Here is a 27995-nt window from a genome sequence, read left to right on the forward strand (position 1 = left end):
CCCCATTGCTTGAGTCAAGCCTAATACATTGCCCCTTACTGTGCCATAAAGGCACCCTGAGGATTTAGGGTATCTGTTTCCATCAGCTCAAGTTCTCAACCCCATTTGTTAGGTAGGCCATGACCAGCACTCTAGTTCCACTTAACCACTTAACATTAGGTAGCTTTTAGGAAGGGATTTTCAAGATATATCTAGATGGCACAGTGGAGAGAGTACTAGAACTGGAGTCAGGAAGTCACGTATTAGTTGTGTGACCTTGGGCAAGTCACTTAACCCTGTTTGCCTCAGTTTCCTTATCTGCAAAATGAGCTGGAAAAGGATATGGCAAACCAGGCAGTATCTCTGCCAAGAAAACCCCAAATGGGGCTGTGAAGAATCAGACATAACTGAAAAATGAACGAGCCACAAAAATTAAGAAAGAAACACAGCATGAATAATTGTACAATACAAACATTTCCTCCATTAACTCTGGGTCACATTCTCCCCTATTGCACCTTGGTTAGGGGAAGGGGGAGAGGAGAAAGAGTAGGCTCAAAATTTAGCTCAGTTTTTACATAGTATCAGTCCCACTGAGTTCCTGTCCAGATGAAGCATGACTGTCAGATGATTCCCCTGGTTTGGGGTACTGGAAGATTCTTTCTTTCTCCTCTGGCTGAATAATCTGACCTGGATTCCTGTTCTTAGGTTTCTGTAGCTTACTTTCCCAATCAGAGTTGGAGACTTCATTCCATTTACCTAGAATGGAAAAACAAACAAAACAAAGGCCCAGCCCTGGGCCTTGTTTCTTGGGGTCCCTGGTTTTCAAGACCTTTCTCTTTCCAACATAGCCTCTCATGGAATTGATGAATGGGAAGCTTTGCATCATGTCATAACCCACTGTATCATGGTTGTATTGCTGGAGTGGTCCCAAGAGGCTCAGTCTGATTTCCTCATTTTACATGTGAGGAAACTGAGAGCCAGGGGGTAAGTGACTTGGTTACCACCAAACATGGTGAAGAGGCAAAATTTGAACCCAAGGCCTCTGGCTTCAAAATGGATGCTCCTTTACATTGTACCCTTCTGTCTTAACTTTACAATGTCAGTATGCATGTGATGTAACTTGGTAGTTATTGGACAAAGATAAAATTGAGCTCCAGCAGCTGAATGTTTCCAGATAATCTAAGAACATTATGAGTATACCATCTCTTTCTTTATCTTCCTCTCCTCCATTGTCATGTGGAAGGAAAAAGGGACTCTGCAAAACTAAGAATCATATTTTGGATTTTTCTTTCTTTCATGGATCACCATGGACAAAATACTTGTCAGATATGCTGTTCTTTTGTATAATAGTAAGAGCACTGAATTTGGAGTCAGTCAGCAAAGCAGGCATTTGTTTTAAACCCTTACTACCTGCCAGGCACTGTGCTACACTCTGGAGGTACAAAGAAAGGCTTCCTTAAGGAATTTGCATTTTTTATTTTCAAAAACTGATTTTTATTATTTTTTAAAAATTGCCTATATTACCCCTTTCCTTTCTCTTTCCCCTCCCAGACAGCCAACCCTTCTAACAAAACTTTTTTTCTTAAAGGAAAAGACTAAAAGAGGAAAAATATCAACAAAACTGATCAATACATAAAAAAAAAATCAATGCAATATTTCACACTTGTGGACCCCTGCCTCTCAGAGGAGGGAAGGGAATGAGCTGTCTTCTTCCAGTAGCTCTTCTTTAGAGCCACACTTTTTTTTTATAGTTTTGTAACATTCATCTTTAATTGTTTTGGGGTGCCATTTACATAGATGTAGGCATTATACATATTGTTTTCCTAGCTTTGTTTACACCACTTTACATCAATTTTTAAGTCACACCATGTATCTTCATGTTCATCTTTTCTCAGTACAGTGATGTTCTTTTACATTTACTAACCACAATCTGTTTAGCCATTTTTCATTAGGTGGACATCTATTTTGTTTTCTTTTTCTTTGCTACTACAAGAAGTACTATTGTAAGTATTTTACCACCCTCTCACCCTCCTGGATACTTTCTCCCCTTTAGATTTTTCTGATACTGCTCTCCTATGGTGCTCTTCCTGTCTGACTGTGCCTTCTTAGTCTCCTATTTTGGATCTCCAGTCTAGGTCATGCTTGCTTACCTCACGTCTTCCCCTAGGGCTGTGTCCTGAACTCCTCCTTCTCTTTTCTTCTGTACTATACTTGGTACCTTGTCAGATGTTATGGACTCAATTTTCTCAAAAGATATTTCTCAGGTCTGTTTATCTAGCTTTTACATCTGTCCTGACCTCCAGTCTCTCATCTCCAGCTTCCTATTTGACATTTTGAACTAGATATCTCACAGACATCTTAAACTCAACATGTCCAAAACAGAATTCATTATCTTTTCCCCCAACCCCTTCCCTCTTCCTCCTGGTCAGCTGGGCTCACAACCTAGGTGTCATCTTCAACTCCCAATTCTCACTCACTCATATATCCAATCTTTTGCAAGTCTTACCATTTAATTGATTTAGTGTTTTGCATTTTATAATCTCTAAACATTTGCTACCTCTCTCATGTCCCCTTCTCCACTCAACAAAGTCGCTACCCTAGTGCAGAATCTTATTACCTCACACCTGAACTTAGCCTGCTGGTTGGTGTCCCTTCTTCAAAGTCTCCTTCTGTTCCAGCTCAACTGCCACTCAGCTGCCAAACTGATCTTTCTGAAGTTCAGATTTGACCATATCACCCCAAATCAATAAATTCCAGTGGCTCACTATTACTTCTGTGATGTAATGTAATATCTTTTGTTTGGCTTTTAAAGCCCTTCACAACCTGGCCTCTTTTCCCACTTTTCCATTCTTCTTACACTGTAATCCCCTCTATCTACTGCACTGGCCTTCTTGTGTTTTCTTTACACTTGCCACTCCATCGTCTCACTCTGCCTTCCCTTTTACCCTGTATATGTCTTGTTTGTACATAATTGTTTTTATGTTGCCCCTCCTATTAGAATGCAAGCTCCCTGATGGTAGGAACCCTGTTTTTGCTTTTCTTTCTGTCCTCACCCTTTAAAAGCCCAGTGCTTTGCCCATCCAAATACACTTAATCTTAGGCATTTACTTGTTGATTGAAGGATTGGTGGAGCCTTTCCTTTTGTGTCGTAGATTTTTGAATATGTTCCTAGCAGTGGAATCTCTTGAGTCAAAGGGGATGATCTTTGCATAATTCCTGCAACAGTGGCCATCTTCGTACATTCTCTCAAACTTTGACAATTCTCATCTTTTGTCATCTTTGCTGGTTTGATGTGAGGTGAAACCTCAGGATTATTCTGATTTGTTCTTCTCTTATCATTATTAGTGATTTGTAGGAGCTTAAAATGGGAGTCAGGAGACATTGGGTTCTAAGGTTTTAGGAATGGTCCAAGTGACAAATTATGTTTGCCCAGCCATGATGAGGGCTAGGATTTCTGTGGAATAAATAACCATTTAGGCTTTACTTAAAATCGTCAGATTTTCTGTTTAGGCTAAATCTATCCATTCCATTTGATTCACTGTGTTCCGTATTATCTTTTGGTTTCCAGTACAATATTTAAAGTATATCTAAACAGTATTAGATTCTAGTAAGCTATTAAAATAAATATGCAATATTTTTACTCTACAGTTAGAAATTATTCCATTGTTCCCCATACCCTAACACTCAACCTGTTTCTCTGCACATCACTTAAAGTTTATTTTATATAAAGAAGGATTGTTTACTTATTGTTACAGTAGTAAGAAACAACAGCTTCTATTGATTTAGTGCTTTACAGTTTACAAAAGTACTTCAGCTTCCTCCTGTGTAAAGTAGTGATAGTAATATCTATAAAACACCTTTGCAAAACTTGGAGGCAATTTATCTAGAGCAGAGACATCCTTTAGTAAAGTGTAGGCTTGTAAAACAAGAGAAAACTTCTGGATTATCACAGGATTGTATAGAAGTAAAAGTAGATACTTATTACCTAATTATGTCAGATTAGCAGGGCAGTGAGTGATTACGTTTTTGCTTTTGTTTTATTTATTCATTTATTTCTTTTCAGTTTTCAGCATTCACATATAAGATTTTCGGTTCTAAAGTTTCACCCCCCCTTTTCCCCTACCCCCTCACCAAGATGGCAAACCATCTGATATAGGCCATACGTGTACCATCGTATTAGACATATTTCCACATTAGTCATGTTATAAAGAAGAATTACAACCAAAGGGAAGAACCACAAAAAAGAAGAAACAAAAAAAAGAGAAAATAGTGTGCTTCAATTTGCGTTCAGATGTGGACAGCATTTTCCATTCTCGAGCCTTTTGTCTTAGATCCTTATATTGCTGAGCTAAGTCTATTAAAGTTGGTTATCACACAGTGTTACTGTTGGTGTGTTCTCCTGGCTCTGCTCACTTCACCCAGCACCAGTTCATGCAGGTCTTTCCAGGTTTTTCTGAAGATGGGCTGCTCATCATTTCTTACGGAGCACTAGTATTCCATTGCATTCATGTAACACAATTTGTTCAGCCATTCCCCAGTTGATGAGCATTCCCTCAATTTCCAATTCTTGGCAACCACAAAAAGAGCTGCTATAAATATTTTTGTACATGTGGGTCTTTTTCTCATTTTTATGATCTCTTAGGAATACAGAACTAGAAGTGCTATTACTAGATCAGAGGGTATGCAGTGTTTTAGCACCTTTGGGCATAGTTCCAAATTGCTTTCCAGAATGGTTGGATAAATTCACAACTCTACCAACAGTGCATTAGTGTTTTCAGTTTTCCCCCATTTTCCAACATTTATCATTTTCCTGTTTTGTCATGTTAGTCAGTCTGATAGGTGCGATGTATCTCAGAGTTGTTTTAATTTGCATTTCTCTAGTGATTACTTTTTTTTAGTTGCTTCTTGAATTTGGTCAATATGCTTTTTGTAGGAGATACTTTCCTTGTTATATCAACCCAATTAAAGATTGGTCAACTCCTGTGAGTAATCTGACATCCATGCTAATGAAATTTTTGTGCTGTAAGGATTTTGTTCCTCCATCTTTAGTCACGTTGATTCTTATCATACTTAAATCCTGTTCAACAGTTTTTATTAGCAAATGGAAACAAAAATTAGTTTTGACTTGCAAAATGATTTTGAAATGTATTTTTTGCAAGCTAAACTCAACTGTTCAGTCTCCAAGTCATAGTTTTTAAAGAAGTTTTGGGCATATACAGGGTGTTCGTAAAGTCTGGACACATAGGAAATGTGGAGTTATTGCATCAAGTTCACGTGAATCTTGCAAAGCGCCTCAACCTTTGTATCACAAATGATGGAAACCATATTGAAGATGTTATTGGTTAATATTCCAATTAAATAAAATGTTGAAAATTTCATTCATTTCATTTCTTGAAAATATGCATTTTTGCCTGTGTCCAGACTTTAGGGACACCCTGTATAATAAGCCTGCAACAAAATTATAGGTGTCACAAAGGAATGGAAAACATGCTTTTGAGAATTTGTAGTAGAAAAATGTTAATCCGTAGGAGTATAGGTTTTTTTTGACTCATTTCATGAATTAATATCAATTGTAGAACAGTGGCTTATTTCTGCTTTAGGTCTTTCTATTTTCATAATTAAGTGAACTTTGTTAAAAGTCTGATTTCCTCTCCCCCCCTTTCTGTATATACAGCATATCTATTTAGCTACTTAATACTTACTTTATCACTTTAAGGTATTTTGTAACATGCATATGGTCACAAATACTAAGCTAGCTTTATATTTTCTTCTCGTGGTTATGATTTTGATGTTAGTAGGAAGGCATTTTTCATTTTATGGGTATCTCTTTGGTGAAAACATAATTTTGAAAATGGTATTTAGTCTGAGTTTAGAATTGTAATTCAAAAAGTGAAAGATTACTTAATCACTATGTAGTTATTATTGAAGCAGTTCTAGGCTTTGTGAGGGAAAAAGAAAGTATAAAACTTTATCTGCCATTTTAAGGAGCTTATTAATCTTATAGAGGAAACAAAATTGATTTACTTGAAGAAGTAAATTACATGAAAGAAATATGTGGTTAAATGTGAAGTGGTGTAGTATGATAACTAGAGTTGTCAGAGAAGGCTGGATGGAAACTGGACTTGATTAGGTTAGGTAAGAATTGATAACTTTACAGGATAGAAGATGCTACAGTCACGAGCAGATTTTTGAGGGTGAGAATGAGTATGGTGGACAATGGACATACACCATGACTAGAGTGGAGGGGCATATATTGGCATATAGTGGGGCATGAAAATTGATAGGCAGGATTGGATTAGTTTGTGAGGGTCTTGAAAGCCAGGTAAAAGGACAGCTAGGTACAATAGTGGGTACAGTGTGGGGCCTAGAGTCCAGAAAGCCCAAGTTCAGTCAGGCCTTAGATACTTATTAGCTCTGTGATTCTGGAAAAGTCACTTAACCTATTTGCATCAGTTTCCTTATCTGTAAAATGGGGTTAATAATAGCATCTACCTCCCAGGGCTTTTGTGAGGACCAAATGAGATAATCATTGTAAAGTGCTTACATAGTGCCTGACACATAGTACTTAGTAGGTGCTGTATAAATGTGAGCTATTACTATTATAGTTTAAAATTGAACCAACAATAACTCTTTAAAATGTACTCTTCAGCATGAGCAGGGGAATGGCAGTAGTGAAAGCAAAGTTTTGGGAAGATTAGTATCAGTGTGCAAGATGAATCAAACTTGAGTGAGACTAGAAAACTGAAGATCAGTTAGGCTGTTGAAATAAAATAGGCATAGAGGAAGAGGTATTTATTTAACTAGTGGTACTGGTGGAGAAAGGGCAAATTGGAGACATTTTGAAGGAAAAAATTAATGGATTTGGTAATAAAGGGGAGTAAATACAGTGTGATCAGTATGATGGGTTGGGAATTAGGAGACCTAGGTTCTGGTCGTTGTGGTCTTCTTTGTTTCTTTTCCCCCTCCCACTTCCCCTCCTCTTCTTCTGTAACCTCAAATTTTATTGATAGCTTTAAACTTGTTATATCACAGTCACTCCTAGATACTTTTTCCTGTCCCCTGAATTGAACTCTGACAATGTATGGAACATTCTGATCCTTTCCGATATTGATTAATTAGGAAAATTTAGGAAAGCATTTAATCTCTTTTCCTTGGTTTCTTTATCTGTAAAGTAAGGAGATTGGACTAGAACCAGATGATCTTTAATGTCTGTTTCAGCTCGATATTCCTGTGATTTTATACTTTAAGAGATGGAAAGGGATAAGTAAATGATGCCAAGGTTCCTAGCTTGGGAGACAACACAGAAAGAAATGGGGTAGGTAGGAAGGGGAACTAATGGAGATATTCTTTAGGAAATTTCTGTAGGAAATTTTGAACTCTGTAGGGTAGGTAAGAATTAAGAACTAGTGATTTAAATTTGCAAGCCTTCTCCAGATCTATGATAATTAAAGCCATGATAATATAAGCCTTTGCTGAGTGTGAGAGAGTATAGAAAGGTTAAAGCAGAACACCTGTAGTTAAGGAGTGGGGAGGAGAGGTTAGAGAAGAGTATATGTGTAAAGCGGGTGGAGGTGAGGGGATAAAAAAGTACAGTGTGATTTAGGCCTTAAGGTATTGTGTCTACTGTGTGTCAAGAATTGTGTGCTAGGGATACAAGTACAAAGAATGAAACAATCCTGAGTCACTAAGAGTTTATATTTTAATGAGTAGAAAAGTACATATACAAATCATATACAGAATAAATAGAATGTGAAAAATACAAATAAATGCAAAGTAGTTGAATACATAGTAGTTTGGAAAGGAGGGAACTAAGCAGTTGGGAAGATCAGGCAAATTTTCATACAGAATATGGTACTTGAACTTTATCTTAGAGAAAAGAGAAAGACACTCCAAGGTGGAAGTGAATAAGTGAATGCATTCCAGGCACATGGGATGACCAGGGCAAAGTCTCAGAGATGGAGAGAGTGGTAGGGGAGATGGACTATTATGTGTAAGACCAGAGAAGGCCAATTTATTGTACAGAGGAGGGAGAATAATGGCCAGCAAGGCAGGAAAGAGAGGTTCTATAGGACTTAAAAAAATAAGTTTATATTTTATCCAAGAGGCAAAAAGAAGCCACTGGAGTTCATTGAGTAGGGAGGGAATAAACATTTATTAAGCGCCTATTATATGCCAGACACTGTGATAAGCACTTTACAAATATTCTCTCATTTGATCCTCACATCAACCCTGAGAGATAGGTGTTTTCCTATCCTATTTTCCCCATATTACAGTTGAGGAAACTGAGACAAACGGGTTAAATGACTTGCTGCCCAAGGGTGACACAGCTAGGAAGTTTCTGAGGGTGATTTGGAGGATCTTCTTGACTCCAGGCTCAGTGCTCCATCTCCTGTGCCACTTAGCTGCCTCGCTAGGGCAGTGACATGGTCAAATCTGTGCTTGCTGAAAATCATGGCAGCCACGTGGAGGACGAATTGGAATGAAGATAGACTTGAGGCAGGGAGACCAATTGTAAAAAATTGCAATTATTGCTATAATCTAGGCTTGAGGTAATGAGGGCTTGAACCTCAGCAGCTATGCAAGTGAAGAGAAGAGATCAGATGGGAGGGAGAGAAGATGATTTTATTCAGAAATTTGATAAATATTGTGTAAGTGTGCCATTATATACCTCTATATAGGTTAACTGAAATTTTTTTAATTGTTCGGTTTTACTGATATTAGCTCAGATGTTTTTACTGTATGTATACCTAGAAAAGCAGGTCCCCTTTCCTTATTACCCGACTCATTTGAAAAGCAGATATTGGATATAATGTACACAGCCAGTGAAGCTGTGATTTTGTTTTCTTTTTTTTTTTGTGGATTTTCAGTGGTTCATATTAAAAAATAATACGAATACAAAAATTAATTAAAATATTAATACAAATACAAAATAATGAAGAATTAAGAGATGAGACTCTAGTGTAGTGCTGCATAAGGATACCTCAAGCATTCGTGGATTCTGAGAAAACACTACTGTAGCCAAAACTGAAATAACCTTTTATGTGCACTGTGCTAGCACTACAAAGAAAATGTTCATGTGTAAAGGAGTTTCTATTTTCCTAGAGGAATTCAAAATGTTGTAAAACTAGATATGTTAAAAAAAGAAAATAATTTTATGGAAGAAATAGTACCAACAAGTAGGACAGGGGTGGGGAACCTGTTGCATTGAGGCCACATGTGGCCTTTTGACTGAGTACAAGTTTTACAAAACAAATCCTTTTATTAAGGGGATTTATTCTGTGAAGTTGGGATTCAGTTAAAGGGCTGCACTTGAGGACCTAGAGGGCCACATGTGGCCTTGAGGCCACAGGTTCCCCACACTTGAACTAGGACAACAGGAAGGCTCCATGGATGAATGGCTCCTGAGCTGAGTCTTGCAGGAACTTAGTATTCTAAGAAACGTGAATGAGGGGGGAGTACATTCTAAATGTGGGAATTCTAATTCCAACTTCCTGGGCAAAGGCAAGGAAGGAATAAATGAAATGTAGAGTTTAGGGAGTCAGTTGGTCAGTTGTCAGTAGAGTATGTGAAAGGGAAGGGGCTAATAGGATAAATCTTGAACAGGTAGGCTAGAGACATATTGTGAAAGGCTTTAAGTGCCTCACTGAGGAATTTGTATTTTTATCCTAAAGGCATTCCAGAGCCGTTGTAGAGGTTTTTTTTGATCAGGGAATGACATGGTCAGATCCGTTCTTTGGGAAAATTATTTTGGTTGCCAAGAGGAGGGACTGGGATATAGAGAGTCTAGTTACTCTATTGCAGTATCCAGGTGTCAGTAAGTGATAAAGGTGGCATCTATAGGTTGGCCATGTGAATAGAGAGAAGGGAATGATTGCAAAAAAAAAAATGTTGTAGAACTAGACTCAGTCATTTTTTTTTTCAGCCATGTAATTCTTCATGACCCCATTTGGGGTTTTCTTGGCAAAGACAGGGGAATGGTTTGCCGTATTTCCCTCTCCAAGAAAGGGACTTAGCAAAAGTTAGTTGCATATGCAGAGTGAATGGGAGGGAAAAGTCAAGGATGAGGCTGAGGTTGTGAACCTGAGTGACTGAAAGTATGGGTGGTGGGCTCAACGGAAAAAAGATAAATTTGTGAAGATAATCAGTTCTTTTGGTAATGTTGATCCTATGGGGCATCTAACTGGAAATGTTTGGCAGGCAGGTAGGTAGTAGTCAGGAACTAGATTTCAGCGTCGACACTAGAGATGGATTTGTAGATATGGGAGTCGTCTGTAAGAGGTAATTCAATTGAAAGCTGATGAAGTCATCAAGAGAAAAGGTGTGTTGGAAAAGAGTCTTAGGAGACCCCCTGGTTAGGGAAAAGGATACAGATGGTAAAGAGTGGTCACACAGGTAACCTAAAGGTCAGAAGAGAACACATCATGAAAACTGAGAGAGAACTCAGAAAGGAGGAGAATTCAGTAGTCATTAAGCGACTATGTGCTAGGCACAATGCTAAGGGTTGGGGGATACTGATACAAAAAAAGAAAGATAGCGCCTGCCATCAAGGACCTTACAGTCTAGTGGGGAAAGACAGTAACAAAAAAAGAAGCTGAAAAGGGGACGGAGGTTAGGTTTCAGACTGGATGCTAGTGGAGAAGTCAGAAGTCCTAGAGTAGTGCTGTCAGGTAAAAAAGGACATTCAAGCTTTAGTACTTCTGCCTACTTCTGCAGTGCTTTTGTATTCATCTTCTCTCCTTTAAGAGTGTTTGTGTGTACCTGTTTGTCTTTAAATCTAATTTGATCTATGAGTTCTCTCCCTAAAACATTTGTCTTTTTAGACAATTCCAATTCCTCTTCATCCTATTTTTTTTTCTGTGTCTTCAGAATTTTATTTTTGAAGAGATTTCCATTCCTCCTGGATTGAGTCACAGAGTGTTAGAATTGGAGGGGACCTCAGATGGTCATTTAGCCTAACACCAGAAAAAGAATCCTCCATTTAATTAATACACTTTACCATGGATCATCCAGTGATATTAAAAACTTTACTGGTGAAAACTTCCATGTGCTGAGGAAATCTGTGCTAGTCTAGGGAAAGTTCAGATTGTTAGGAAGGCTTTTCTTACGTTGAGCATAAATTTGCCTCAGAACTTTCACTTGTCGTTTCTAATTCTGTCATTCTGCCAATCAGAAAATTCTTCCATGAGACATCCCTTCAAATCCAAGTCTCCTCTTTTCATCTCAAATTTAATATGTCTAAAACAGAACTTAATCTTTCCGAATCCACTTCTAAACTTCCCTGTTTCTGCTAAAACATTCTTCCAGATTGTTCGTCTTGGATCCTCACTGTCCCTTAGCCCTTATTATCAGTCAGTAGACAAGTCAGATATTGACTTGTTTATATTTTTCCCATTTGGTTAATTTTGGTATTTCATGTTTTTGTGTGTAGTTATCTATTTCATATATGTTTTGAGTTTTGTTATTATAATTGGTTCTGATGACTTATGATAATTTTCTTATCCAATTCTTTTATATATTAGAAATTTTTTTCTCATTTTAAATTAAATTAGCTAATGGCTTTTCACTGATCTTTTAAAAATAAGTTCTTTGGTTTTAGTGCAATAGTAAAAAAATTTTTTTCTTTTTGGATTTTCGAAATTTCTACTTTTGTGCTTGTTTGGGGAAGATTTGGGGTTTTTTTAGGTTTTATACTGAATTCATTGATTTTTCCCCTGTTTCCCTTGTTAATATACTCAGATGTGAATTTCCTTCTAACATGGTTTAGTATATTTGAATAGTAAATGAATGAATATTGTTCACTAAATCACTGTGAATATTTGTGTATTTCCTGAAATAAAAGTGATAAGTGACCATTGCATAGGAGATCATGTGACTTAGTTTCGGTTTTACATTTGAATAGTCTTTACTAGCTTTATTGCTTTATGTGAGGAAGTGTGTGATTATTTTCTTATTGTAGTTATTAGAAATGCTTAGTATTTGTTCAGCTGTTGTGATGATTCTTATCCAGATTCTGCTTGATTGTTTTTTTGATAAGGAAAGTTTCCCATAAATGAAGAGAAAAAATAAAATCTTACAGAATAAAAAAAATCGAAAATGTAGAGTATGTTGTCTTTAGTCCAGCTTTATACTTACTATCTTTGAATGGGTTTTCTTTTTAAGGTTTCTCCAAACTTTTATATTGTTTATTTAGGTTTTTTGTTTGTTTTTTTCTTTGGAGGGAGGAAGGCAGGGCAATTGGGGTTAAGAGAGTTGCTGAAGGTCACACAGCTAGTAAGTGTGTCAAGTGTCAAGGTCAGATTTGAACTTAGGTCCTCCTGACTCCAGGGCTGGTGCTCTACTCTGTGCAACCTAGCTGCCCCTACAGGCTTTCTTTTTTGTCATAAGTGCATGTATTTCACAGTATTCCTTGAGAATTAAAGTTCTTAGGATCATTGTTTTATAGCTGGAAGAGACGTTTAATGTCAATTAGCTCATCTCTTTCATTGTATAAGTGAATGGAGAAGCTAAAGTAGAAAAGTTGTGACTTTCAAACTCAAGTTTGTCTAGTTTTCTTTCCCCTGTATTATACTGCTGCCTATTGAAATCTGTTGGTTAGTGGCACAGGGTCCAATTTAAGCTAGACTTCAATTTAAGTTCAGGTTTTCCCTGTTTTATTTTTTATTATTAACTAAATCAAAAGCAAGCACAACATTTCATCACATAAAGAACAACCAAGTGCGATGTGTAAGAAACCATTAACTTCTGTTACATTCAGCTTATTTTTAAAGTATATATTTGAAATGAATTTGTGCTCTTCAGAATTTCTGATTTCTATGAAATCTATACTACTCACTAGCCCAACCCCCATATAGAAATTTTCCCTTGTAACAAATAAGTATATACTAGCAAAATAAATCAACACATTGGCTATGTTTGAAAATGTGTGCCTCTTCTTCTTGCCAAGAGGCAGGAAGAATGCTTTAGCATCAGTCTTTTAGAGTACTGGTTAGTTACTGTGTGGGTTATAATATGAAGTCTTTTGAAGTTGCTTTCCTTTCTTTACATAGTGATTATCACGTAAACTTTTCATTTGGTTCTGCTCCCCTTAATCTTCTTAAGTTCATACAAGTCTTCTCAACTTTCTCTGAAATCATCATATTAGTCATTTCTTACAGGTTAGTGACACTCCATTACATTCATGTACCACATTTTAGCCATTCTATCATTGATTTGGCACTTTGATTCCAGTTCTTTGCTGCAACAAAAAGTGCTGCTTATAGACAACACAAGTAGGCACAACTCTAATACCAAAATCATCTTAGTTCAAGTTCAACATTGGGATGAAATGAGACACTTGCAAGTTACTGAACATTCAACAAAGGAGGCTTACTTTGCCCTAACACAGTAAGAATATGCAAAAAGTATCTATCTTTGCCTCCTAGAAGCCTCTGTTGAAGAGCTGCTCCCTTCTCCCATAGTGGCTAAAGACTCCCCCTTACCTTCATCCAGTGATTCAGAATTACTAAGGGATCATCTTTCTTCTAGGTAAATACACACTTACCATAGGTATATAGCAAACAGTTTTATCTTTTCTATGCTACTAGAAAGTAAGACAAAACAGTACCACATCTGGGTCCCCCAACCCTTTCTGAGAAGAAGTTCAATGAACCTTCTCGGAGGAAAACAAAGTTTGCCAATTGAGAAACCTGTATGGAGCCTCCTCTGAGAGGCATCCCTGTGCTGGGATAGAAACAAGGAATGGCCAAAAAGGGATCAGCCAGAAATATATCCAAAGCAATCCATTTTTATCAGGTAATCCTTCCTGGAGTCTAGGTACAAGAAACCCCTGGAAAAGAGAACCCTTCTCCTTTCCAGGGTAGCATTGATTTGCCACAGATATGGCTTGGGAGGTTGGACACCTGATAAGGGCAATCAGATGCATAATGATGCCATTGTTCAATAGTAAGGACAGACCTCTTGCTCTGAGATGAGGGGCTGCAATTTTGCCATTTAACGTCACTCGCATTAGAAAGAGCTGCTTTGTCCTTAGTGAAGAAGATCATATAGTCCTGTGCTCAGCACAGCATGGTATTACCACTCAAATATCCAAATTGGCACTGGACACACTCTCCAACATCCGCTATTCTTGTAACAGCTCCAACTTGATTGTTTAGCACGTATCCCTGGTGGTTACTAACATGTCCCACAAACAGTTATGGAACGGGAGGCATCGGCAGAATGCCTCCACTGGTCCTGACCCAAAAGGGAAGAGCTTTTGATTGTCTAGTCCTGTGTTTTCCAGGCCAAGGCACTTGGCCAGACCTCTGGCCACTGCCCAGGAACTAATATAGATGAAGATCTTCATCCCTCAAAGCTCTCTACCATGGCCAGCTAGGTAGCCTGGAGCTCAGCCAGTTGATAATGCTTGCCAGTACCCCTACTCCCAAGGGTATCTCCTGTTACTTGATAAGTGGTTGCTGAAGTCCAGTTGCATATGCCTCTCTTGTTGTGGATGCAGCCATCAGTCAGCCAGGCAAAATGACATTCCTAATGAGCCAAGTCCTTAGGAGTGGGAAGCCACTGATCCAGCAGAGGAAGTAGGATTCTGAGGTCTGGCCTGGAGACCTCAGTCTCTAGCATAGTCACCACCTGTTTCTGAAGAGCACTACTACCAGAGGGACCAAGGCAAACGTGTTTTATATCTTCCTGTGGTATAGCCTGTTTTGGGCTCCACTTGTCAGATTCAGACTTGTGAGTGATCATGTGATGGCCATCCGGAGGATGTCCAGGATATATGGGAAATGCTTCCAAACCTAAAGAATCTTAACTCTCTGTGTTTTCTTAGACTGTGGGGAAGCGTCAGTAGCTTATTCTGCTTGGAATCCTCTAGGTTTTCTCCACTGTCCGTATTCTCTAAAATTTGACTGAGCAGGGTGGACTCTAGATTTTCTCAAGGTTGATTTCCTACCTCTCATCCCTCACATGGGCTACTCTCGAATCTAGGCCTCTGCCACTGTGGTCTCACCTGGCCCCATTCAACATTATGTCATCACTGTAGTGGTATATACTATATCCTTCAGGGAGTGAGGCCTCTTTCAGGTTTCTGCCCACCATAATGTGGCCATATAAAGGAGAATTCAGGTGGCCTTGGTGAAGAATGGGAAAAGTATGTTGGATTCTTTCATAGGTGAAAGCAAAACTGTTCCTGACTAGTCTCAGTCATAGCTTTTGAGGAAAAAAAAAAAAAGCATTGGCAAAGTCGATATCCCCATACTACTTAACCTGGCCTGAGCAACTTGATCCATAACATTGACCAGATCAAGAATAGCTGTAGAGATGGGCACCAGTGGCTTTGCTTAGCTTCATGTAGTCCACTACAAATTGCCAGGTACCTTTCTTACTGGTAACACAGAGCTTCTTCCCTCTCTAGAGAATAATTATCTTTTCTTTCTGTGGCAGGCCTTTGTGGGGTGGGGGGAGTAGAAGATAGATCTAATCTATCAAAACCATTTCCTTTAGAAAATCTACTTTCTCTGATCCCTATCTGCATGCTGGCAGGAAGGGGAATTTATCTTTACTTCCCATCTTGGCATCTGAAAAAGGGAAAAAGATCATTCCCCTTTTGGGGCTTCAATATAATTATCTCTGTAAACGGAGCACTTAGATTTTCCTCAGGCTTTGGAAGTCCACAGCAGAGAGACTGAACATTGGCTCCATTAAACCAAACTCTGTTGAGCCATTGCTTCTGGGACTCCTCAGATTTCCCTTTGAATGCTACTAAACCACCTCAGCTCCTTGGTGAAGAGGTTCTGTCCGCAGCTTGCTCCCTCAGGGCAGGGAGTCATACCCTGGGTGGGAGTTACCCAATTTCCACTCCAAATCTTTTTTTTCTCTCAACAACAAGAAGAAGATTCTTGGCTCTTTTTTCGGCAGGAGCCAGAACCTTTGGGTCAGGGACCAAAGGGTGAATTTCTGTCTGGGGCATCTAGCTACTGAATGCACCAACACAGTTTTACTTTTAGTCTTATGAGGCTGGCTGTCCAATTTATGCAGCACGGTCAACAACATCCAGGGAATTTGGCCTTGGTATTTTCTTTGCCATTCTGAGTAGCCTCAGCCTCCTCCAGCACCCTCTGAACTAATCCCCCTGCCTGAGCTGGAGCCTACTGCCAGTCCCAACAGAGAGGACTACTTTTAGTAGGACTAAAGTAGACAGGAAGGACTTTGGTGACAGGGACCCAGGCACTGCTTAGGCATCCTTGTATTTGTGGGGCTTTGCCCCCAACCCAACTGTGATGTGAGACATGAGGCTATCTCTTGTGCCAACCTGCCAAGACTTCTCCAAATGTCATAGGTACAGCTCTAACAACAACACCCTCTTAATTCACATTCAGCATTGGGACAAAATGAGGTACTTGCAGGTGACTGAACATTGAACAAAGGAGGCTTATTTTGTCCTAATACAGTAAGAATATGCAGCAAGGATAGAGTGGCACTTAGCCCCACTCATCTCCATCTGGAAATGTGTCTGATCAGTAAGTCATCAGGGTACAGTGACTCCTGTAGCCATCAATTCTGAGAAGCCCCTGACTGTACTTGGATGGGACCTCTTATACCCCCAGACCAGGAAGCTTGCCTCAGGGAAATTGGAACCTAGTCAGAATGAGGATGGGGGAAGGAAGCTGGGGCAAACTCTGGTTCTGTAGAATGTGGCATCATGTAATTCTATATTGCAGTATCTCATCCTATTTGGAAATTTTTCTTAATTCCAGAACAATTGAGCTTTTCAGTATAGCAATATATTTCTCAAAGTTCATAATTCTCTCAATAAGGACAAGATTTTAAGTCTCACCAAAAGTAAAAAAATCTCTCCAGCATTTTTTGGGTAGATTTTTAATAGTCTGAAGATATCCAGATCTTACAGGTTCACCTGGATTTTTGAGGATTTTGGCATATCCTTGCATGAAAATGTGAGCTTCGTTAGTACAAATTACCTGGCACAATCTTTACTATTCTAATGTTTGTATTGCTTTGTTCATTAGCAATGGTTAGTAGCTGTTGTTTTTGTTTTGTTTTTTGAGACTAATCTTTTGAGTCTTCTGATGCTGATAAGTTAATATAGCACTTTAAATAGTTGATTAAGCAGCAATTGAAGATTTATAAGGTGAGAAAAGATAATCAGAGCTACTTAGGGAGGGGCAGCTAGGTAGCAGTAGATAGAGCCTTTGTCTGCCTGTTTCCTCAACTGTAAAATGGGGATAACAATAACATTTAGCCTTAATGTGTTTTTGTGAGGATCAAATGAGATAGTATTTGTCAAGCATTTAGCACAGTGCCTGGAACATAGCACCTAAGAAAGGTGTTGTGAAGATCAAATGATTTTATATATGTGTGTGTGTGTGTGTGTGTGTGTGTATATACACACACACACACACACACATTGTGATTGCAAACTTTAAAGCACTATACAAATACTATATATTGTTATTAATAATAATAATTCTATGGAACTTGTATTATGCCCATTTAATCAGAAAAATACCATCGTGCCTTAAGGGATCAATGGTGAGGCTAGTGTGGCTGCTTAAACATTAATTTTGTAGACTTAGTTGGAACTCCCAGAATCTTGGGAATGATGTCAAATTAAAAGCTTATGCTTAAAAAAAATGAATGTACAAAGTTCAGCAATTATGTGAAAATGTGCATCACGTTTCTCCCTTTCTCCAGGGTTTTCTGGTGTTCTTAAGGGAATTGGGGGCATCTAGACCCTCTAGCCCCTCTCGATGATGCTCCCTCATTTGTATAGTGATCATTTCAGTTCTGGTTAGCCACTAAGAAAGTAGCTTTTACAAAGTAATTTTTACTTCGAAAGGTATAATAGCAAATATACAAACCTACTCTTCCAATACACGGGAAGCATAAATCTCTATCTCTCTTGGTACCACTTCATTCTTCAGGGAGGGGTTTAGGTTCATAGCATAGCTCAATTTTTATAGAGCTCAATTCTAAGTCCAGAGCTCACAGAACCCCAGTTCCAGGCACCCTGCTTTTCTGAGCTTCTCTGACTTCAGCATTCCATTTGGAAGCCTACTTCCATGGGTGCAATGGCTTGAACTTCCAGGTCAGAGGAAATCACTTGCAGGCACCTCCAACTGAGGAGAAAACTATACAGAAAAGAAACAAACACACCCCCAGGCCCATTTGGAATTGGAATAATGGGGGTTGGAGCAGAGGAATGAAGTCCTTTCCCTTTTACCTGTTCCCTTCGTGGCATCCGAGCTGTGATCTTCATCCTCTGGATGCAGCAGGAATCTATGTTGTGAGTATCTCAGAAAGAAAGCAAGACAGAAAGAGCTACTGTTTCAGTGTCAGTAGTATCAAAGAGCCTTTTCTGGCTGCGCAGCCAATCAAAGGAGGCTATACCAGCCCATGGTGGTTGGGGACACAGCAGCTTTTATGTTAGGCAATCTGGACATGCTCCAAAGGCCCCTCATGGTGCCTCAATATTAGGGGATCTGTCCATGCCCAGCAAGCCCTGGTTACATATAGATTGATGGTCTCTTTGACTAACAGAGGTTGTGTGGGAGAATTAAATAGATTATGTATTGAAAAGTTAGAATATTCCTTTAAGTGAATATGATTTTATTGGTATAGGCACTCCCTCACCTGACCATATTATAACTATTCCATGGAGTAGCATACTATTTCATAAGTTGCTTTTGGCAGGAAAAATGGCGGGGTGGGTGCTCTTCTTCCCATGAGCTACTTCAGTAGGCTGGCTTGGAGGGATAGTCTGTTTTTGGCCTACATTCAAAGCTTTTGGGGCTTGTTAGAACCTGCCATAGTTTGTCTTCTGTTGGCATAATCTTTAGGGAGCCAAGGTCATTTCCACGGTACTAATGTGCCAGAATAGGATTTGGTTAGGATTCTTTGAAAAAATAATTTTTAAAAATTATGTAATTAGCAAAAATTTGCTGTCTCTCTTACCTCTTTCCCCTAGGTGTTAATGAAAGAGAAACAAAGCTGCCAGTTGGCAACTGTTCCTGTTGAAGGCTCCCTTTTCTCTGCCCCCAGTGGGTCTAGGGATGTCTTGCTAAGGGTCTGATGAACAGCCTTTCACTGCTCTGGAATGCTCCTTGCATTGCTCTTCTGGCTATCCCTGGCGTCCACAGACTTCTCTGTTGGTCTCCCTGTGCTGATCTGTACTAGACAGCTGTTCTTATTATAACTTTGTTTTGGATTTCCCCATAAAAATGTGGCCTTGCGCATTTTCTAGATCCCTTTGGAGGAGTTTTGGGGCGGAGTTTGCTATACTCCACCATCTTCATTCCACCATCTTCATTCCACCTCATGACATTTTTATTAGCACTGGGCTCAAACAGTATCCTGTGGGAACATATCTCCATAATTATATTGGATGTCAGGGGCAGAAATGATTTGACATACAGATGTTTGTTTTATACACCTATATTTAGTGGAAAATTTAATGTGTACTAAAGTTAACCAGTATGACTATTGAAGGCGATGAGCCAAGTATTTAATTTAGAAATTTGTGGTTTCATATACAATCTTGTGTTTTTCCTTCTTTCTTGCTATTGGAACACTTTATTATTGGAATGTTCATGTCTGTTTATGATAAATTATAAGTTAATAACAAAGAAAATTTTTAAAAAGTCATAACTTTCTTGGAAGTTAAATGCGGTAACTGATGAAAGGCTATGGCTATTTCAGTTAATATAAATCCTGATGATTGCTATCCAGGAATAGATGACTGACTGTATACAAGATAAATGGCCCCAGGTCAGAGTAAGGGGCAGAAGGTATGGTTGGGAGGGAGGGGAGGGAGAATACCTTTTATCTAGTAGTCTTTACTATTTTTATTAACTTTTATTGTTGCCTTAAATATGTAAGTAAAAATTGCTTTGGTAGTATTATTGAAGTTCTATTTTTTTTAATAGATAGATACATTAAAATTAGAAGGCAAAATTGATGTGGCCTCATATAATTTGCCCCGAGTGACTTCACTAAGTTTTAATACTTTGTCTAGAAATAGAACTGATTTGGTCATTTTGGGTAGTAGATTAGTTTTGTTCTTCCTGACCTCTGAACTGAACAACCTCGTGCATGTAGTAGATGCTCAATAAATGTTTAAATTGAATTGAAGAAAGCTCCCATTTAGGCATTTACTATAAACAAATAAAATAGAGCATCTTGTTAGGAAGTGAGTCCCCCATTACTGGAACTATTCAACCCAGGGTTATTTAGCACTCAATCCCTGTCTGATATTTCTTATCCCCCACATACATTACTTATGTTTGGGGAGGGGGGAGTAGAGAGGAGAGTGCTGTATGTGTTAAAAAGTTGGATTATATTGACCTCTCAAATGCCCTTTCAATTTTAAGATTCTATGATTAAGTGGAAACTTTTTAAAACAGGGTCCACAAAATTACTTTGTCTATATAAATCCAACCTAAAATTTAGGAGTTAGTTGAATTTTAAAAATAAGCCACATCAAAAAGCATTTGGCAAATGGTCAAAAACATTGATTCTTTTTTTTTTCCTCTTACTACACCTAATGCATGCTACATGAGGGCATGGGAAGAGAAGCAAGAGGCTTTATTACTGCTGAATGAAGGTGGAGAAAATCATGCATCTGTTCTGACTGGGTCTGCTACGAGCCCTCACTGCTGCTAGGCAGTCCTATCAACTCACTATCTCATTCTCCACAGCAGCTCTTCCAAACTTTTTTCTTATACCTTTTTAAATCTCTCATGTCTACCCTCTTCAGCATGAGAACTTTAATTCATATTTTACAGAAAAAATTGAGGCCATTTGATGTTAACTCTCTCTTCTCCTTTCCTCCTGATCCCCTGTCATTCAGATGCCTTCGCCACATTCTCCTCCTTTATCCCTATCTCGCATGATGAAGTAGCATTACCAAGGCTAACCCTTCCACTTGTTCAAGGGAACCCATTACATCCTGTCTCCACCAACATATTGCCCCCTTTCTCATCCCATTCTATCACTTATTTTCAATCTCAAGTTTTGATTTGCACTTAAATCATAAAAGTGGGTTTTGTGATGGAACAGGTGGTTTTCATCAGTTGTGTGTGTGTGTGTATAAAATATTTTAAATTTATGCCATTCCTTGTACAGCGTTGAAATTTAATACATTTTTTGATTTTGTTGAATAAACATGGAGTGGTTTAGAAGGATTGGCATGTTTTAGTCCTGCGTAAGTTAATTTTTGTTCATCATCATTGTATTCTGCGATCAGCTAGGGAGATGTTGGAGGTGGGTTTCCTATGAGACTAATACCTGCCCCCCCCCCCCAATGATTAAACAACAGTAAAATGAACAATGAAGACTCATCGTGTCGTCTGTGTTCATGTGTCTCAGTTGAGAGTTTAGTAATACACTTTAAACCTCAAAGATAATACTGTATTGTCATTTAGTAGATGAAATTGATTATGTTCTGGTAATACATGTATGTTACTGGGAAAGTTTATGTGTTCAGATAAAATTGGTTCATCTGCCCTTATAACAAATACTAATTCAAGGCTACATTTGTGCAAGGTGCTGTCTCCTGTTTTTGATAGGTGACACTGAACTGTTGTACATGTCTTCTAGCAGTATGATTATCAGATTAAATGTGCACAAATATATGTATTGATGTTATATGCTTTTTAGTGGCATTATTTTCAGATTAAATATGCACATTATTCACATTCACAGATAATTCACATTATTTAGCAGTACCATTTCAGATTAAATATGTACAAATATAGTAGCTTCAGTCCATAAACACTTATTAAGCACTCAGAGTTTACTGGGATTTGTGCTGGGCGGTGCAAGATGCAAAGACAAATGAAAAGTCTCAGCTTTCAGGAAGACTACATTCTGTCCGTGTAGGTTGTGTGTAGAAGTGTGTGAAGATTATACAAAATAAACTCAAGGCAGTTTTGGAGGGTTAGCATCTGTGAGGATCAGGAAGGTCTCTTTAGGTCAGTTTTGAAGGAAAATAGAGATTTCGAGAGGTGGAGGTAAGGAGGGAGTTCATTCCTGGAATACAGGAGAGCCTATAAATACAAAGGCATGAGACAGCAATAAGGGTGACATCTAAGGGGCAGCAAGAAGGTCGATTTGGTTGTGGCTTTAGAACGCATGAATTTGGATACAGGTTTGACCTAACACTTGACATAACTCACTGAACTCCATTTGTTTTCCATTATTTTTACCATCAAATACAAGCTCCTTTATCCTTTAAAGTTCTTTACAACCTGGCCCCAACCTACCTCTCAGCTTCATTTTGCATTATCCCCCTTCACATTCATACAGTACTAGTCCCAAGCCTTTGTATCGGTTTTTCTCCCATCTGAAAATGTACTCCCTCTTCATCTCTGCTCTTAGAATCCCTTATTTCCCTCAAACTTAACTCAAGAACTACTTTGTAAATTATTTTTACTAATGTTTCCCTCCATCAAAACCAGCATCTTTGGATGTATCATAGGAACTTATGCTCACTTGTTTCTCTCAGTAGTTACTCTTTCATTTTGTCTTTTTGTCCGCAGTTCCTAATATGGTGCTTAGGGCACAAAGAAGGTGCTCAACACATGCTTTTGGATTGGTTGCTTGATTGAATAATCTATGATAAGTCTGGGAAGGTAGGGTGCAGCCAAATGAAATAATAGGGAACCTCTGGGGTTTATTGAGCAGAGGACTGACATGTTCAGGACTATCACTTCATAGGAGGATGGATTCTAGAGAAGAGAGATGTGAGTCTTTATGAATTGAGATTTTAGTTTTTTCTGCTGATCATATTTTGAAGTATTTTTTTGTGGATTTGTCTTATAGGCTTCCCAATTGGCGTGTGTGTTGTAAAGAGAGTTCTTCGCCTTCTTCATATTACTCTCAAGATGACAATTGTGTACTTGAAAATGAAGATGAACATTTCCAGAAAAAGGTATAATAGATAAAGATAATATAATATATTGTATATAAGTTTTCTGAGATTTTTTTCTTTAAAAAAACTTTTTGAAAGTAAATTTTAAAAAATAATAGGCCATTTGTTTTTTTGATTAGAGAATTTATATTTCTACTAACCTTAGTTTAATCTTAATAATCAATTAAAGACTTTTTAGTCCCATGGTTGCCAGCCTATGGGCTGTGGAGTTATTGTAAGGGGCACATTTAATGACTTGGCCTAATAAATATTCTATATACTGAATCAGTCATGCCTCACATACACTTTGATATTTCAGTGGATCTGTGACTTCATCTCTTGTGTGTGGGTACTCCTTATAATGGTGGATGTTGAAACTCATTCATGTCTGCTGCTCTGGTACAACTCTTGTCCACATCTTTCTGCAAATCCTTCATAGAAAATTCCCCTAATGTGATGGGGTCTTTTCTCCAATTCTCTTCATGTCATAGAAGTTTCAAATGTGTACAGATGCAGTTGTGGTTAATAAAATACAGATTCATTTAAAAGCACAAATAAAGGCTATGAGGGTACTTTCTAAATTAGTAAAAACACTTCTCAGTTGGAGTCTTACAGTATTAAGGCCTTATTTTTAATAATAAAGCCAGTGGAAGCCAAAGATTCAGTGCCCAAAGCAACAAAATGATATATTTTTTCCCCATTAAAGTAAGCTTGTTTAAGCATTCTTAACCATCCAGAGAGGTCTGTCTTAAGTAATTCCAGTTTAATAAACTTAGATTTTAGATTGAAGATTTTTTTCTTTTTAAGTCACCATCCCCTGGGAGTTCCTCAGTAGTATCTCCTAGGTAAATAAGAACAGACAATTAATTTTAGAAGAAAGGTTTCTTTGGGGGTGGGAGAGTGGTATTTCACGTGATTTCATGTGACTTTAGGTTAGTGTAATTATCAGACATTTCAAAGTGGCATTTAAAAGGTTTTTTTTTCTAAGGTTATATTCAGTTCTAATGCCAGAATTTACAAAAAGAATTAAAATCTTAGTAGTACCCATTTTTTTTCCATAAGGCTTTCTTTTAGGGTTGTTGTGAGGATCAAATGAGATGTTTTTGTAGAGTGCTTAGAACTGGGCCTGCAACGTGGTAGGAATATAATGAACTCTTGTTTATTTCCTGCTTTCTTTGAAAATTGTACCATAAAATTGATCATATTTCCTCATGGAAATAGCATTGTGGAGAGCTTTGTTTTCTACCTGACTTGGTATCAGCTAAAACGGACATGATCCATATGTTATAGAAACACATCAAGAACAACAAACCTGATTTTAAAATAGTAAATCACACTCCAGTTCTATAAAATGGGTATAAATATGTTGAATACATTGTTTTTTTTCTAAAGGGCTCCAGTGAAGACCCTTATAGTGTACCCTTATCATGGTGTACATAAAAAACACAATTATGACATTTGATGTAGCATAAGTATTCAAGCTATAAAACTTAAATTGAATATCTAATAGTAATACTCTCTGCCTTCAAATTTGAAAGAGCAGAGGACTCTAGAGGGGAAAAAAAATCTGCCAAAGGAAGTTGCAGTCTGATGATTCCTTTTCTTCTAAATAAAGGAATAAAATGAAGGTATGATACTTAGTGACAGTCCCATAAGTGAAAATATGCCTGCAAATTGTAAAAGGCAAAGACAGATTTTTAAGATGAAGGCTATTCAACAGTGTAAAATGAGAAAGAAGATATGGAAATGAATTAAAAGAAACCAGTAGAGCACAGAGAGTTTTTAGTATTTGATTGAGAGGTATGAGAAGAAATGAAGTGTGGTATCGAAATAGTTAATGAAGATCTGTGTTAAGAACATTATCAAAACCAGCATTTTTTTGATGTTTTCTTTTTCTTTCATCATATAGGAGGAAATTGATAAATCCATTAATACAGAATTGTTGGGAAATATAGACTCAACTATGCCTAGTCCACCAGAACATGATACCTTAGGAGATGACTGCAACATTGATGAACAGGTAAAAGCTACATCTTGATTTTGAGTGACTTGCCTTTTCAAAGATTGCATCTAACTGTGAACTTTTTGTTTAGTTCCTGGATTTTATAATTACCATGCTTTTATTTATCTATAAGATTCCATATTAAACTTATTTATTTTACAAATTTTGTTAAATATAACATTTGTAATGAAATGAATTACAATTTGACAGGTGATTAACATAATATAATCAGTATTAGACTTTTTAATTTGAACAACAGTTTGCAATATTTGGCTCATTTTAAATGTTGTTCTTCATTGATTTTATTTTTGTGATTTGAAACAAATAAAATTGCATGATCATACAAATATGTGATAGAAAATAGGAGAATTTTACAAACTCTCTGCTGAGGTGGGAATTCATTTTTAAATTTTTAGTCATTTAACCAAATGAATCTCTAATTTTATGATGAAATATTTACTTTTCTACTGGCTAATGATGAACACTGCATTAAATGATAACTGTACTTAAAAGTTGTATTGCACATATTGTATCATTTTCAACAATGTTTAATATAAATTAATTTTTGTAAGGCAAGAATCTCTTCAGGCGTGATTTTGTTTTCATCTCCCCTTGACACACTGGTAGCACTCATAGGAACTCTCTGAACAACTGACCAGTGTTGCCAACCAGTGCTTTGACAGTCTGCCAGATAGAAAAATAGTAAAATAAGTAAACAGAGGATAAGTTTAAATCGGAAACAATGGGGAGCAATAGAAGGTTTGTTTCTACAGAACATTTGTGATGGTCTACGATAGTTTTGAGGTGGCTTGTAACGTGCATGCCCACCAATCATGATTTTTAAACAGCCCGACATTTGTGCTCCAAGAACTCAGATGTCTGTAATATCTTGATCACCTGATTACACAGCTCAGGATGTACGGTTAGAAGGTAATGGGGAAAGAGGGGGTTTTGGTGCAGTGTACAGAATGCATGCTCCTGACCATCTGTTGGGAATCAGTTTGTAATCAAATGTTGAGTCCTTTTTTGAAGTTAAGAAAGAATTGGATGACAGACTGAGAAGGTGCAAGAATGCATTTCACTTACTCAGAAGTGGTCAGAATTTGATATAATCGCTGCACAAACACCGTTATTGTGTGCACAGTCATGATAATTTCAAATTGCTGAAAAACGTATCTATAATGCTTGAAACATGCATGTTTGTTTTCACAGAGGAAAATGTGGTTATTTAAATGGGCAATTTATCTACTACTTAAGGTGCTATCAAAGGATTTTTAGCATGCACCTTTTGCACTGTCATTGTGAACCCTATAGGAGTTTCTGAACAACTAAATGGGGACCATTGTTCTCAGATTGCCCCTACTCTTACCCCTATCTCTCCTTATCTACTGCTTTTCCCCCCTAATACATATACACACACCCAAGGCCTCCTCTATTTTTAGAAATTAGCAAAACAAAAAAACCTGTCTTAGTGCTTAATATGCCCCACCTGCTATTGTCCTTTATGTCTTCTCCCCTTCTCAGCTAATTTTTAAAAACTAATTTATACTTGGTGCCTTTCTTTCCTCTCAAATCTCTGTAATCTGACTTCCATCATCATCATTCAGTTTAAAATTCTTTCTCCAAAGTTACCAATGATTTCTTAATTATCAAACCTCACAGCCTTTTTTTAATCTTTAAACTTCTTGGTGTCTTTGTAACATTTGACAGTGCTGTCCATTTTCTCCTCCTCCATGTACTCTTTCCTCTCTAGGCTTTCATGACATAGCTCTCTGTTGATTATCCTCATATATATCTGACCACTCCTCATTCTCTCTTCATGGATCTTGATCTATATCATGTCATCTAACTTTGGATATGCCCCAAGATTCTATCTTGGATTCTCTTCTCCCTATCTCTTTTTCTTTTTTTTCCTTCTATGTATTTTCTGTTTGTGGTTTCATTAGCTTCTAGGGGCTCAGTTTTCATCTCTAAGCAGATGTCTTCTAGATGTATATATTCAGTTCTGTTCCTTCTTCTGAACTCAGGTCCTGTCTAATCAACTGCCTATTAAACATTGCAATCTGGATGACCCATAGGCATCTTGAACTAAATATGTCCAGAAGGAAACAAGTTATCTTCACCTCAAAATGTACCTTTCTTCTGAACTTATCAATTACTCTCAAGATTCTGCCATCCTTCCAGTTACTCAGGTTGTCAATCTCAGTGTCATCCTTGATTCTTCACTCTCATTACTCTCAATACTCTCATATCCAGTCAGTTGCAAATGTTTATTGTATACATCTCCACAACATCTCTTGTCTACAATCCCTTCTCTCCATTCATATAGCCACCATCTTGTTCAAGCTCTCCTCACTTCTCACCTCAGTTATTATAGTAACCTTCTAATTGTTCTTCCTGCTTCAAGTCTTTCACCACTTTATCCATTCTCTACTCAGCTACCTAAGGGATTTTCTTACAGCACAAACTGGAGCATGTTACCTTCTAATCCCTTTCCTCAACTCAGTAAACTCTAGTAACTTCCTATTACCCCTAGGATCAACTATAGAGACTTTTGTTTGGCACTTAATAACTTGGCTTCTTTCTGTCTTTGCAGTCTGCTTTCGTATTACTTCCACATATTTTATGGTCCAGCCATACTTGCCTACTTTTACTTCCTCACATAAACTCCATCTCCTTTCTAATTTCCTTTGCTCTGTTTGCCCCTCATCCTTGGAATGCTTTTCCTCACCTCCACCTCTCACCTCCAAAGGTGCCATCTTCTGTAGGTTGCCTGCCCTAGTCCACTTCCCTCAACTGCTAGTGCTTTTTCCTTCTAAGATTGCCTTATATCTGCTCTGTGTATCTCCCTCATTAGAATCTAAGCTACTAGAAAGCAGGTGCTATTGTGTATTCCCTGTGCTTAGCACAGTTTTTGGCACATACTAATCACCAGCACCAACACATGACTTTTTAAAAACAAAGTTGTTGGTACTATTAAATAACTTTTGCAAGTTATTACTTAAGAGGTACATCTTATTTATGCGAGCACTCCCTCTAGTGGTACAGATCAAAACACATGCATGCTTTCTAATCCTCTCCAATCCTTATCTT

The 27995-nt window shown here is 37.8% G+C and overlaps 1 protein-coding gene across 2 annotated transcripts in view; it reads left to right on the forward strand.

The window, feature by feature from the left end:
* SUCO (SUN domain containing ossification factor) overlaps positions 1 to 27995 on the forward strand; it is a 90354-nt gene that overhangs the window by 9642 nt on the left and 52717 nt on the right. For both annotated transcript variants that reach the window (XM_036754367.1, XM_036754368.1), the window contains exons 2-3: positions 22813 to 22921; positions 24810 to 24920. In XM_036754367.1, coding sequence (XP_036610262.1) covers positions 22813 to 22921; positions 24810 to 24920 — 220 coding nt within the window. The remainder of the gene's footprint in view (positions 1 to 22812; positions 22922 to 24809; positions 24921 to 27995) is intronic.

This window comes from Trichosurus vulpecula, chromosome 4, assembly GCF_011100635.1.
Source record: "Trichosurus vulpecula isolate mTriVul1 chromosome 4, mTriVul1.pri, whole genome shotgun sequence".
NCBI classification, from domain to species: Eukaryota; Metazoa; Chordata; class Mammalia; order Diprotodontia; family Phalangeridae; genus Trichosurus; species Trichosurus vulpecula.